The sequence below is a fragment of the Ahaetulla prasina genome, chromosome 1, assembly GCF_028640845.1.
Source record: "Ahaetulla prasina isolate Xishuangbanna chromosome 1, ASM2864084v1, whole genome shotgun sequence".
NCBI classification, from domain to species: Eukaryota; Metazoa; Chordata; class Lepidosauria; order Squamata; family Colubridae; genus Ahaetulla; species Ahaetulla prasina.
Genome location: NC_080539.1, coordinates 266832489 through 266846945, shown reverse-complemented (window position 1 = coordinate 266846945; position 14457 = coordinate 266832489). Strand labels below are relative to the sequence as shown.

Genomic DNA, 14457 nt, shown 5'->3' with positions numbered 1-14457 from the left:
GAATAGTGGCATACTGAACAATTAACCAATAAAAATAGGCAAACGAGACCCTATAAATTAAGCTAACAAATCAAGCCAATTTGCGCCTATAATGGTGGATCCATTTATTTCAGCTTACAGTATATCCTGGAAAAACTCCTGGCTTGCAACAAATGTCGTGTCTGACTACTGTGTATTGATTCACTCTGTGTGTGTGTGTGCCCCTCCGCGCGTATTCCTGCCTATGTTCCCCTGCCCTTTTCAAGATTGCATTGCCCCGTGCATCGTCAGGTTACCTTGCGCCCACCAGAAGTGACGATCAGAGGTGGAGCTATGCTTCCGGAAACGCTCTCGGTTGCATCAGCTTGTCAGGCAGGGCGGCAGCAGCTTCAGCGTCTGACAAGAGACGGAGGAGGAAGAATGGCAGCAGCCGGTAAGCTTCGACGTTTGGGTTCCCCTTTCTAAATAAAACGGGGCTGGGAATAAAGACACGTCCCGGAATTCCATTCTCAAGTCATCTGGCAAAGGCGTCGCGACGCCATAAAGGCTGAAGGCGGGCTGAGAGCGCTGGCTCGACCGCCCCGCTCAGGTGCTTTGGCGCTACGATTTGTGATCCCGCATCATTAGCAGCATCTGGGCTGCAGGCAATGTGTGCTGTGATCGGGCAGCGAGTGAGAGGCTACGTCTACTGATTTCAGAGACGGCAACTTAATCGATGGGCTCTGTGATATTCTGTCTTAATTAGAATAGAATAGAATTTTTATTGGCCAAGTGTGATTGGACACACAAGGAATTTGTCTTGGTGCATATGCTCTCAGTGTACATAAAAGAAAAGATACGTTCATCAAGGTACAACATTTACAACACAATTGATGATCAATATATCAATATAAATCATAAGGATTGCCAGCAACAAGTTATAGTCATACAGTCATAAGTGGAAAGAGATCGGTGATGGGAACTATGAAACGATTAATAGTAGTGCAGATTCAGTAAATATTCAGTAAAAGATAGCCTCTCTTTTTTTTTTTTACGTGCCCCCCTCCCCGCCCACAAAAATGAATGTATCAGGTTGAAGGATGTTGTAGTGGAGTTGCCGTTGCAGAATAGCAATTGTACCGCCACTGATTTTAAGCAAGATTGTTTTTTTGGAGGGGGGGGGGGTTTGCGGAATCTGTTTCACTTTTGTTTTCCTTTTCTTCGCGGGGAAGTCGCAGCAAACGCATAAAAATAACCGTTGAGTAAATCGAAAGTCAGCAGCCGACGAAATTGCCTTTGGGAACCCTACAAAAGCAGGGGATATATAGGCGTTATTTTATGGCTGGCTTCTCGACAACGAACCTTATCCGTTTACAGTTGTTGATGTGACACACCTAAAAACACTGTGTCCTAATTTTTTTAAAAAATCTCTGGAGATGATTTTTGTTTCTTAGCTAGAAAAAGCTTTAATTTTAAGAATAGGTCACAAGGTAAGCTTGATATATTACAAACTAGAGCTTGCTCAATTGATTATGCAAATCCTAAAGATTATGAAATTGCTTCAATATACTTCTCTGACATAGACATTTATTAAACAGATATAGGCTATGTTTAATGTTATGTTGACACGTATGTTTGTTGGTTAGATGTAACTATTGAGATTATGCGCCAAACAGAATTTACAATATTCTTAGAACCAATGTTAGTACCATTCAGATCCTATAGTGTTGAAGGGCTACCATACACCTTGTTACAAGCGGTGATAGTAATATTGTACATCATAGGTTTCACCATGTGATTGATGAGAAATGTCTCATGACTAAACAATTGCCAATGAATCAAATAATAAGGATTTTAGCAGATACAAACAAAAATCAACCAGTTGAAAGCCTGAAATTTTAAGTAAAGTTACTTAAAATCAGGGCCACTCACTCCTATCAAAATGTCTGTCTGTATAAATACACATCTTTAGGACTGATTCCTAAGGATCTGATATAATTTGAAACTATTTACAGATGTTTTGTTTAAATAACTAATATTTTCCCTTGGCATTTCTATTTTATAATCAAGTAAACATACAGTTAATGCCCTTAAATTTAAACCTAACCATGTCTTTGTAAACATATAATTAAGCCTTAGAGAAAAGGTACAGGGCATTAATTAAAAACGAAAGGAGTTATCAGTTACATTCCATAAAATATATGTAAGTGAACTATTAGGTAGCAAGTTGAGAATTGCAAGTATTGTTGATATCCTAGATCATTTATACTTCAAGCAGTTGGTAAAAGCAAAAGGACATAGCATTTTGCATTAAAATGTTTGTGATTCTGTTGGGAAACTACCAGTTAGGCAGGGAGGAGGGGTCAACCAAGTAACTAGCCTTGAGTCCTTGCGCAACTAAGTCCTTTGGGTCTTATCTGCTTGTTCCCACTGGAGAAATTCTTGTAATATAGATAAAATGTATTAAAGTAGCTGACTTGAACCTTTTGTAAGTAGATCGGATTGTTTCCGCCTTGACAGGTTGTCCCTATTGTAATAACCTGGCAGGGCTGTGAAAATCATCTGAAGTGGTACGTTTGAATATATTATTAAGACATAAGAAAAATATGTAGAACATTAATTTTAAAAGAAGGGAACTATTATTTTTCCTCAGTTTTGTGAAGGAAGAATGACTTGCATACATGGAAAATGCTTCTCTTGTGATTGCCTATAAATGAAATGGCAGCCACTTCATCTTGATTGCCAAGTGACCTCAAAGAACAATGCTGTAATGAAGCACCTTTTGGAATAATCTGCCCAGCCATAAAAATAATCCTTTCACTATTGGGGCAAAAGAGCTTAATGTACTTATTGGGGACATAGTGTATTGTAGCATTGCAACAAAATTCTATAACATCATTAGACTGCCTTAAAAAGCTGGTCTGTACCTTGTTTGGAAGACACAACTTAGATATAATCTAGACTTTGTAGCAGAAAACAGGACCCCTTTAAAGCTGCAAGTAGACCTAGTTCGCTTTGCTGGGTGAATTCCATTTCCTTTGCTGGAGTAAAGTGATTTTCTAGATACTGTGTGTTTCAGTAAGATTTTAGCCAGGGTTTAGTATTGGGATAGCTTTGGTTGCGTTTATAGATGACCTGTGGCAGAGCTGTGATGGAATGGCACATCCATCCTTGTGCTCCTTGATTTCTTACCAGCTTTTAATACCATCAGCTATAGTATGCATGGGCTGGGGATCAGAGGCACTGATCTATGGTGGTTCTTTTCCTTTCTTTGGAACCAGTTCCAGGAAGTCTTGGTTGGCAAGGGGAAATCACTCCTTTGTCCCATCCTTTGTGGCATTCCACAGGGTTTTACTTTCCCATCCCACCTTTTCAACATTTACCTGCAAGCATTAGATAAGGTCATATGGTTTGGATGGGGAGGAACCATCTCTGACTCAAACCTACTAAGCCTTATTGTTTGCATTTTCCCATTCAAAAGGGGAGTCTTCCTGGATTCATAGGCCGTGATCATGGACATGTGGAAGCGGAGGCTGAGAAGGCTCAGTTATATCCTTTCGTAGACTGAGAGGCCCTCCAGAGAGTCATTCATGCCCTGGTCATCTCATGGCTTGACTACTGCATACTATATGGAGCTGCCCTCGAAGACTACCCAGAAGTTCCAGGTGCTGCAGAATACAATGTGGGCAGTGTTGGGTATGCCTCCCTATGCCCATATAAAACCTCTGCTTTGTGAGCTGCTTGCCTGTTTGCTTCAGGTGCAATTCAAAGTGTTGGTTGTCACCTATAAAGCCCTTCATGGGATAGGGCTTGGTTACTTAAGTGACCTCCTATCTCCCATAGTCACATTGACCTCCTTGATCAATTCAGTCTAGCAAGTTTGATGCACTCTGGATCAGAGGTGGGTTTCAGCAGGTTCTGACTAGTTCTAGAGAACTGATAGCGGAAATTTTGAGTAGTTCGGAGAACCAGTAAATACCACCTCTGACTGACCCTGCCTCCATCTATTCTCTGCCTCCCGAGTCCCAGCTGATCAGGAGGAAATGGGGATTTTGCAGTAACCTTCTCCTGGAGTGGGGTGGGAATGAAGATTTTACAGCATCCTTCCCCTGCCACGCCCACCAAGCCATGCAACACCCACCAAGCCACACCCACAGAACCGGTAATAAAATTTTTTGAAACCCACTACTGCTCTGGATCCCTTCAATTAAACAGTCATTTAAACGCCAGAAGCATAGCTTTTCTGTAATGGCACCTTTCCTTTAGGAGGAGGTTCCCCCTCCCCGAGTTCTGGTGGCCCCCATCTTGCTGATGGGGTTCTTTGCCAGGCCTTTGATGAGGTTGAGTGAAGCCCTGTTTGGATTGTATGGGGTTCTTTCATTTCTTTTTGGGTTTTGTCCTTCTCTGTTCTTGCATTTGTGTCTCTTACTGGGTTTTTTTCCCCTAGATTGTAATGTTTTTACTTCTAAGGCACTCAGAATCATTGGGAATCAGGCGCCATATAAATAAAATAAATATCCAGCATGATTTCTCTCATTACTTTTTGGGCCAATTTTATTGATGAATGATACAGTATAAATCCAGTAGAGGGGGATTTTATAACAATCTCGTGTCTTTTTTGCCTTCAAGCATTAGATTTGCACTGATAATGCTTTCAACAATTCTTACACTATAAATGAGGTACACTAGATGCAAAGGGAAGGGAGGGATTTGCTTAATTTTAATACTTGTGTAGAAATTATTTCTTTACCTTTTATAGCTTATTGATTTTACTGGTTTCTTTGGTTGTTGCGAACCATCGCAACAACACTCATTATTTATTTATTTATTTGGAGAGGTGGGAGAAAAGTTGAACTGATAGACACTTCTTTGGTAGCTGTGTTACTAATATAGCCCTGGGGGAGATAAGAGTCAATACAAATCTGGAGGGTAATTAGGATATTCCTGTAGATACTGGTAGAAAGAAAAAAATAGGTGTAACCAGAAATTGTCAGTCCCATCACAGTAGCTGCTGAATTCTAAGTCTGAAAAGACTAATTAGTTTCTTGTCTAATTAGTTTCTTTGTTCTTCTCTCTCTTTTTTTTCTTTTGCAGTATTCAGCATGCATCTGCTATCCATTTGCCTTTTGAGATGCATTTGAGAAAGAATGCAAGCAATTCAACTTGTATGCATTGCACCACCTGGAAACTAATTGTAGTGTGGTTTTGCTGGGTTGATTAGTTAATGAGGCCAAATGCAGATCTGCCAGCATGCAAGCCTTGGGCCTTTTAAATTAATAAGTGTTAGTCAACGCGGAGAGGATGGAAATGTAGGGGAACAGTAGCAATTTAGTCTTGTATATTTGTGAGGTGGGAACAGAGATGTGTGTTTAGACATAAATCCAGAGGCTGAGTCAGTTTCTTGGATGGTAAATGAGCATTGATTAGCTGATGGCAAGCACTTTTTTTTCTTTTTACCATCCTATAATCTTTTTATTTGGGGTAGAATTGGGGCAACTGAATGGAACTGAGCATTTACTGGCCGGGTGCCCTTCCTGACTCCTACTTGGGGTTTGCAGCAGATATTTTCTCTTTGCATCCTGATAGAGAAACATCTGCTGCTGCCTAGGATTGAACTCTCAACCTTCCAAGTGGGGGCGGGGATGAGCGTTTTCACCTCTAGGCCACCATGCTGCTCCAGTTGATGGCAAGCACAGATTGGTTGAAATTCTTTGTATCTTCTATAGAATTTCAAACAGATTTGTTCAATGTAATCTGGATGTCTGACTAGATCTCGGCTACTTTTTAAGATGCATTTAGAAGATTTGGAAGAAAGATAAGTTCAAAATCTGAAATTGTTCTGTAACAGGTCTGTGTTAGCACAAACTCCACTCTCCCTCCTTAGATAAACTTCAGATATTTGTACTTATAAACTTTCCCGGCTTTAATTAAATTAATTTGAAACTATGATAACAGGATGAACAGGTATCACGCAAAAGACTTTTGTTTATTAAGAAGATGAACATTATCTTAACATCTGCCCTATGGGTCACCTACAGTAACTACTCTGCAAAATCCTTTTTTGGAACCACCCACTCCATTTAATTATAGATGTAATCTCGTTTTTCTAGATTTTGCGGTGCAGATATTCCATGCTACTGAATGATCTTGCGCTGAGTGATACCTGGTATTTTAAAGCCCCATTTGTCTGTATATACAGTATGAGGGTTAAAATTCTATAGAGATATGTGCAGTCCTAGGTACTGATAGCAGCTGTAATCTATTTCCATCATTAAGCATTGCAGTCATAAGGCATGATGTCACCTGACTGCATTGCTTAGTAATGACAGTCCCAGCAGTTCCCGGGTTTTGATCCAAATGAGGATGCTGTGGAGTGTTATGCTCCTCCCGCTCACACACAGCAAGACTTCTTCAGGTGTTTACTCACCCTCCTCCAAAACAGGTCCTCAGAAAGCACCTCTATTGCACAGGTCCTGATTCCAAGCTCAGCACAGCAAGAGTCACTGGGTAACTGAGTCCAGTGGGCACACATGAAGTCCAGGAGGGCAGCCCAGGAGTCAAACAGGCCAGGATACATAGCACAAGCACACAAGGCACAAAACTGGGCACGTTGCTACAGCAACACGGAAGTTCTCAGAGCAGGGTTAAGTAGGCAATGAGAGATGAGGTTGTCTCCTCATGAATAGTCTACCTCAGGGGTCTCCAACTGTGGCAACTTTAAGACTTGTCGACTTCAATTTCCAGAATTCCTCAGCCAGCAAATCTGGAAGTTGAAGTCCACAAGTCTTAAAGTTGCCACGGTTGGAGACCCCTGGTCTAGCTGACAGGCATTGTGCCTGTCTCCTCTCTGCAATATCTATCCTTGACTCAGAGGAGATGTGCACTTCACCTCCTCCTCATTGGCAGCTGCTCCCTGTCCTTGCCTGGAGCCTCCTGGCCAACTTGCTGTAGCTGTGGCTTGCCTCCTTCAGCCTCATCCTCATCCTGTGTCTCCTTGATTGACTCAGCTGAGGCTGCTCCATCAGGCTAGCATTTTCTGAGCCCCGATACTCTGCTCCACACTTTCCTCTGCAGACTCAAACTCACCCTCCTCCTCTTACCTTGCATCTAGAGAGGGGCCTGGGGGAGGATCCATGATAATAAGGGAAGAGGCACTAAAACTGCATCCTGAGCAAAGAGTCTGATGGGTGAGAGCTGTAGGCAGACAGGCAGGTGCTGTGGCAGGTGCTATGGAGTACAAGGTCCCCATGCCACTTGGGGGCTCTTTGGGAGAAAAAGCATTGGGGAGCAGGAACGAATTGTGAATCGTTGGCTTCCCCATTGACTTTGCTTGTCGGCAGCCAACAGGGAAAGTTACAAATGGCAATCTGACTGTGTTATGTTGCAATCATCATAACTATGAACTGATTGCCAAGTGCCCAAATTGTGATAACATGACTGCAGGGACAATGTGATGGCCACAATTTTGAAGACCAGTTGTAAATCTCATCCAGTGCTGTTGTAACTTTGAACAGTCTCTAAACAAGTACTTGTAACCTGAGGAGTACTTGTATGTAGCCTGAATTTAATTATTTCAGGTCAAAAAATCAGTCTGAGCACATTTAACTGGGTAGTAAAGAATTGGAAGTAAATGTGAGTGAGAATAAATGAATATTTAATTAATCATTCAGCTCTGAGCTAGGAATAAGAAAACAGTATGTCATGTCCCTTTAGTTTAATATGAATAGGTGTGATATTTGTATGTGTATGCAGTGAAGCTGCCTGTTTGACTGTGAATGTAAATGACTCGAAGCAAGTATTATATAGATTGCATGATGCAATGAGGCATGGGTCTGAAAATAAATGCATTAAAGAACAAAGATACTGTACGTGACGGGAAAAAATGAAAGAAAACATTGCAAATTACACAAAATAGTTAAAATCTAAAGCAAGTAGCTGAATCTGTATGCTTTGGTAGAATGTTTACTACAAAAGGGAGAATGGATGGAGAAATTTTAAGACTGAATGCTGGTAGATAGTGGATAGTATATCTATTCAAAAGAATGAATGTCAAAAGAAGCAAAAATGGCACACTTATTTGGAAATGAGAATTGGATATGTTAAAATATATATATTTAGATATAGATGGAAATAGTGGGAAAAGAATATGGAATTAGAAAAGAGGGACAGGAATAAATGGCTGCTGAGAGACTAAACTGAATTTAGAACTGAGCAACAAGAATGAAAGAAGTACACTGAAAAGGTTTGATCATATAAAGAGACCGAGGAACACATTGCAGAACAACCATATGAAGGAAGTTTGGACAGGTCAAGAGGAAGGGGCAGATCAAAAATGGGGTTGGATGATGAGATTCTGAAAAAGAGGTGAAAAGTTTGAAGAACAAAAGGCCATGTGTGATGCAGAGGATGGATATCATGGAAACAAGGATGGTCTGCAAAAATAGAAAGTATGTGAATGGTATTGAATTTAGCTAATTTTCTTTTTTTAAAAAAAACAAAACAAAACCCATTCCTCAGTTTCCCAGGTCTAGTATTTCTTACTGCTTTTCTGTGTTTTGCATAATGTTGCTTATTCTAAAGAAGTATTGCATGATGATTAGGTATTCATGTCCAATATTTTTATAAAGGTAGTAAAATTTCTTCAGATGTTTTTTTTCAAGCCTGTGAGTCCTATTAGGAATTAAATCCATAATTTCCCCCTAATCTATTAATATGCTGTAGAAGACATGTCTTTATTTTGTATATCGCTTCTTTGAAACACATCTTCATTCAAAGCCATGATTATTTACACACAATTCAATTGATGCATACTGTACTAGAAATCTGAAGTTACTAGCTTATTTATCCACACACACTGCTTCCTGAAAGGAGAGATTAACTTGATTTCATCTAGTTTTCCTTCTTGGATGCCTGGAGGTGACCCACTCCTTCAAATAACTAGCTTAAAGAGGCACGGTGGCTAGAATGCAGTATTGCAGGCTGCATTCCCATTGCCAGGAGTTCGATCCTGACTGTTCAAGATTGACTCAGCCTTTCATCCTTCCAAGGTTGGTAAAATGAGGGCCCAGATTGTTGGGGCCAATATGCTGACTCTGTAAACCACTGAGAGAATACTGTAAAGTAGGGGTCTCCAACCTTGGCAACTTTAAGCCTGGCGGACTTCAACTCCCAGAATTCCCCATCTTTGCTGGCTGGGGGATTCTGGGGGGTTGAAGTCCGCCAGGCTTAAAGTTGCCAAGGATGGAGACCCCTGCTGTAAAGCACTATGAAGCGGTATATAAGTCTAAGGGCTATTGCTATTAACAGTTACTTCCAAAGCTAAAGATCTCCAGTCCCTTTTCCTGTTTCCTGCTTTTTTTTCTTCTTACTTTTCATTTTTGCATCATTTCCCCAGGGTGTGCTGCAAAATTCATGTAGAGTAATGCTTTATTTCTGGATACTTTCAAGCAGTGAGATCTGACCGCTTGCTGTTTGCCTCTATCTTTGCAGCTTCTGACTACACTGATATTCTGAGCATTAGTGAAGAGGAACACAGGCTGAAGGCTCTGAATGAGTATCTCAGCACCCGTAGTTATATCCAGGGCTTCACATTTTCACATGCAGATGTGGAAGTGTTCAGGCAGTTTTCGGGCCCACCTGTGGATCAACATTTCCATGTTGTTCGTTGGTTCAGGCACATAGAAGCAATCTATGATGGCAGCTTTGAAAAACATATCTCCTGTAAACTCCAGACAAGTAAGTAACCATAGGGAGTTAATGACTTTGCTATTTGCTTATCACTTTTGTTTAAAGCATCTGTCAAGAATCATTTGGTCACTTTGATTTATATGAGGTCTTGCATTTAGTAGCCAGAGCAGCATGTTAACCGGCACAAATGTGTAGGAATGTGCATGTATGTGTTTAGATGTATGTATATTATCTCTTTTTCTTTAGAGCAGGACATGGCCAGAGTTTGCCTGATTAACTTTGGCTGAATCTGGATATGGGCTGCTGAATCCTTCTCACTTTCTTAATCATCATCTGATACAAAGAAAGTCAGTTGATTAAATTGTTTTCCATGATTTGCTTCCTTATATTTTAGAGTAGGGATCTCCAACCTTGGCAGCTTTAAGACTTGTGGACTTCAACTCCCAGAGTCCCTCAGCCAGCAAAGCTGGCTAAGGAATTCTGGGACTTGAAGTCCACAAGTCTTAAAGTTGCCAAGGTTGGAGACCCCTGTTTTAGAGGAAAGAAAACACTTCGGATCTACTAATATAGGACAGTTTCATAGCTGTTTACTCTTAGAAGAAGACAGGAAGGAGAAACAGTAGGAAGGCCCATGATATGTGCTGATGTTTATCCTTGACATTGCCAAACTATTACTAATAAAGGAGAATATTTGTAACTCAGGGTTGAAATGAGGGGTCCTTGGTGCTCCCTGAGCTTGTTTGTTTTCTTACAGACATTTCATTACCCTAACTAGTCTAGCATTAATGAAGAAAATGTTGGATAACCATCTGACTGAGATGGTGTAGGGTTTCCTGCCTGGGCAGGGGGTTGGACTAGAAGGCCTCCAAGGTCCCTTCCAACTCTGATGTTATGTTATGTTATGTTAAATGTCTGCAAGAAAAAAAGCAAGCTCAGAGAGCACAAAGGACTGCTCAAAATATACCATCAACAGCAGATTTAAGCTTTTCAAATACAACTGGGAATGGAGATACATACATACATACTTGATTTCATTTATAAAGAGAGAAGGAAAAAGAAAAATAATCAAAACAGACAAAAAAACAAACACAAAAGCGTACATTACAGTTTAAAAATATGGATTGCATTCATATTTTGCTTTTATTCAGTGCTCCTATTAAGTTCCTATTTCTCCCAAAACATCAATCCTGAGATAAACACATAAAAACACACAACTATTTTAAACACAGCTCTAAAGCCTGACCACACAGAATAATACTGATTAGTTCTATTACATTAATAGGAAGCCAGTTCATAAACTGAAAGCAAACAATGCAAAATTGTTAATCTGAGGTTCCACTTGGTTTTCATATTGAGGAAAAGCAGTCTAATCATTTTGTTGCCCTTACAAACCCCTTTCCACTGCCAGGCACAATTCCTGAAGTGTTAGTACTTCCAAATTGTTGATATATTAATAAGTATAAATTAATCATAGTGCCTATCGAGTCCTTGGTGCTCTCTGAACTTGGTGGTTTTCTTGAAGACTTTTCATTACCCAACTAGATAACATCATCAATGCATATTTCCTTCTTTATTCAGTATACTGAGTATACTGAATAAAAAGGGCTGAACCAAAGCTTCCGCTAAGTATGATTTATGAATACTATGCATCATATAGTATTGTCATTCCCAAATGGATTTGTTAAAAAAATAGATCCGTGATGACGAACCTGTGGCACGCAGAGTCCTCTCCGGCCACCTGGTGTTCGGGTTTCCGCCACTCTAGCATGCATGAAGACCAGCTGGCCGGCACGGATACATGCGCCGAAAACCAGAAGACCAGCTGGTTGGCATGCACATACACTCTGGCCAGCTGATCTTCAAGTTTCTGGGGCTCAGGTGTGCAAGTGTTTGGGCACTTGGTGCTGAAAAGGATCGCCATCACTGGAATAGATCAATTAAAGTATAATCCTTGATAGTAGAGATAGAATTTATAAAAATGGAGCATAATAGTCATCATGGCTAAAAATACGTATTAAAACTTAGGGCAAAAAAAGATCTTACTTTTAGAGACTGTTAGAAGAGCGTATATCTCAACCTAGGTCCTATCATGAAATGGTCCTCTCCCTAGAAGCTATGCCATATTGTAGAAGCTGTTGCAGGAGCACTTAAGTAACCATTAAGTACAGGTTTTCTTTAGCTGCCCAGATTTTGACCTGTTTAGAGGAGCAAATGTCAAAACTACTAGTTTGGATGTAATAACTGACATGGCACAAATGTAAGACAGTCAAGATGTTCCTGTGCTACAAGCTACATTCTGTAATTTCTGTAGTCTATAGTTAGATTATTTGTGAATATAACCATATTAGTCATCTAAACTAGGGTTTCTCAGCCTTGACACCTTTAAGATGTGTGGACTTCAACCCCCAGAATTCCACAACTAGGTATTTATATCATGCTGGCTATGGAATTGTGGGAGTTGAAGTCCACACGTCTTAAAGGTGCCAAGGCTGAGAAACACTGGTTTAGATGACTAATATGGTTATATTCCAATATTTCAGTGTTCCAATATCTCAGGGGTTGCCACAAAGAAGAGGGACTCGGGCTGTTCACCAAAGCACCTGAGGGTAGAACAAGAAGCAATGGGTGGAAGCTGATCAAGGAAAGAAGCAACTTAGAACTAAGGAGAAATTTCCTGACAGTTAGAACAATTAATAAGTGGAACGACTTGCCTGCAGAAATTGTGAATGCTCCAACACTGGAAATTTTTAAGAAAATGTTGGATAACCATCTGTCTGAGATTGTTTAGGGTTTCTTGCCTGGGCAGGGGGTTGGATTAGAAGGCCTCCAAGGTCCCTTCCAACTCTGTTATTATTGTTGTTGTTGTTATTATTATTACATCTTAAAGGTGCCAAGGCTGAGAAACACCGATTTGGATATATACATCTGTCTTTGGGAGTTTCCAAGGCTGTCTTTCGGTTTGCTACTGCAGTTATTTATTTTCTCTCAAAGCCAGATGAGCTCAAATCCCAACTGCTCCCTATACATAATAATTTTTTCTAAAAACTGGATTGTGTAATCATGACAAATTTTATCAAAGTCTGCAACTGTATTTGTTAAAAAAAAAAAGTAGTGAGATGTATTAATTGATTTATCAGGTAATGTCATTGTAGAACTCAATATTTTTTCTTTTTTACTGACCTTTGTTATAAAACTAGATGAAATCTTAAAATGCGATGTGGGCCCCAGTATATTCCTTGACTTTAACTTTTGCATATAACTTGCCTGATCAAAATTCCTTTTACGGTAGATGCTGCTAAGGTGTTCCAGAGTAACATAATCCAAACAGATTCTTAGGGCTCTTCGGATTTAGAGGTTATGTGCACAAGAAAGGAAACAGTTTGTCACAATCTCTGATTATGTTAGAGATTTTTCTCAGGATAAATGTGTAAGAATTTTATTAGATGTCTGTAATTAATGTTCCTGTTTCAAGAAGCTGCAGGCCAAGGTCTAATTATGACTGCATTAGAATATACTTACTCAAGAAATGTTCCATGTTTGAGTTTCAAAAATGTCCAATTTTAGAGTGCAAGCCAAGGGCAAACTGGCATGACTATAAAACATTGATATTTCTGCCGATTATGTTGATCAAGAATTTGTACTTCATCACTGGGTATGTCCTTGGTATAAGCATCCTGAAGCAGTTTTAGTGCTGTGATTTTTTTTTTCTTTATCTGGTCTGGAGGTACCTAGGACAAGACAGATACTTCAAAACACAGAAATCCATGCAGAGATTAATTGTATCAAGAATGTTAGTTAAACATCTGTTTTCTGTAGCTGAGATCTGTGTAACAACACGACCAGAGGTGGGTTTCAGCAGGTTCTGACCAGTTCTGGAGAACCGGTAATGGAAATTTTGAGTAGTTCAGAGGACCGGTGGTAAAAATTCTGACTGGCCTCGCCCCATCTATTCTCTCCCTCCCAAGTCCCAGCTGATCAGGAGGAAATGGGGATTTTGCAGTAACCTTCCCCTGGATTGGGGAGGGAATGGAGATTTTACAGTATCCTTCCCCTGCCACGCCCACCAAGCCACACCCACAGAACCGGCAGTAAAAAAATTTGAAACCCACCACTGAACATGACCACCCTGGCAGGGCAAAGGAGGCCTTTGGCTTGTTTCTCCCAAGTGTAATAACCATCTGTGCCATCTATTGATGCACTTTGGGATATGGAGGTTTTGAAAGAAATGTGGTATAGGATGGAGAGGTGCTGTTTAAAGAAGTACTCAGAAAACAAAACAAAAGCACCCGGCCTCAGAACATTCCTAAATCTTTGGCTGGATCTGGGTTACCATTTTTGATTTATTTTGCATTGCCTTCATTCTGTCTGTCTCTCTTTTTATACTCATGTGCTTTATTGCATCCACTTTTTGCCTCTGAGACTAGAAATTTTATTAAGGGAGGGGTCTGTGCCTGAATGTATGAGCATACTTTGCATGCTGAGGAGTAATGCTAGGAACAACTTAAGCTTGTAACCATGGAGAGCCATGATCATTACCAACATATTGTGCTAGATGGATCAGTGATCTTGTTCAACATTTAGAGTGTGTAAATCACCCAAATCCAGCTTAGATTTCCTGTATGATTTGAAGAGTCAATTTGATTAGAATTAATGATGTGTTATGGTTCATCAAACCTTCACATTGATTCAGAGTTAGTAGTTTCAATTCAATACATTGACTTCAGTATTGCCACAAACCTTTAACCTAAAGCTTGCACAGCCCTGTTAAAAACAAAGCACTTTGTTAAGAGTGAAAATTTGTGTGAGAAAAAA

The 14457-nt window shown here is 40.1% G+C and overlaps 1 protein-coding gene across 6 annotated transcripts in view; it reads left to right on the top strand.

The window, feature by feature from the left end:
* The window catches only part of CARS1 (cysteinyl-tRNA synthetase 1), a 46785-nt gene that overhangs the window by 599 nt on the left and 31729 nt on the right, over positions 1-14457 (top strand). Inside the window, exons 1-4 of one of the 6 annotated variants that reach the window (XM_058158094.1) lie at positions 334-412; positions 3440-3623; positions 5053-5123; positions 9448-9693. The exons of 1 other annotated variant lie outside the window; for it this stretch is intronic. In XM_058158094.1, the coding sequence (XP_058014077.1) occupies positions 5090-5123; positions 9448-9693 (280 nt within the window). In that variant the 5' untranslated portion in view covers positions 334-412; positions 3440-3623; positions 5053-5089. Of the gene's footprint in view, positions 1-325; positions 413-3439; positions 3655-5052; positions 5124-9447; positions 9694-14457 lie in introns of those variants that run through there. 4 more of the 6 variants (XR_009152180.1, XM_058158085.1, XM_058158105.1 and 1 more) reach the window with 4 other exon arrangements.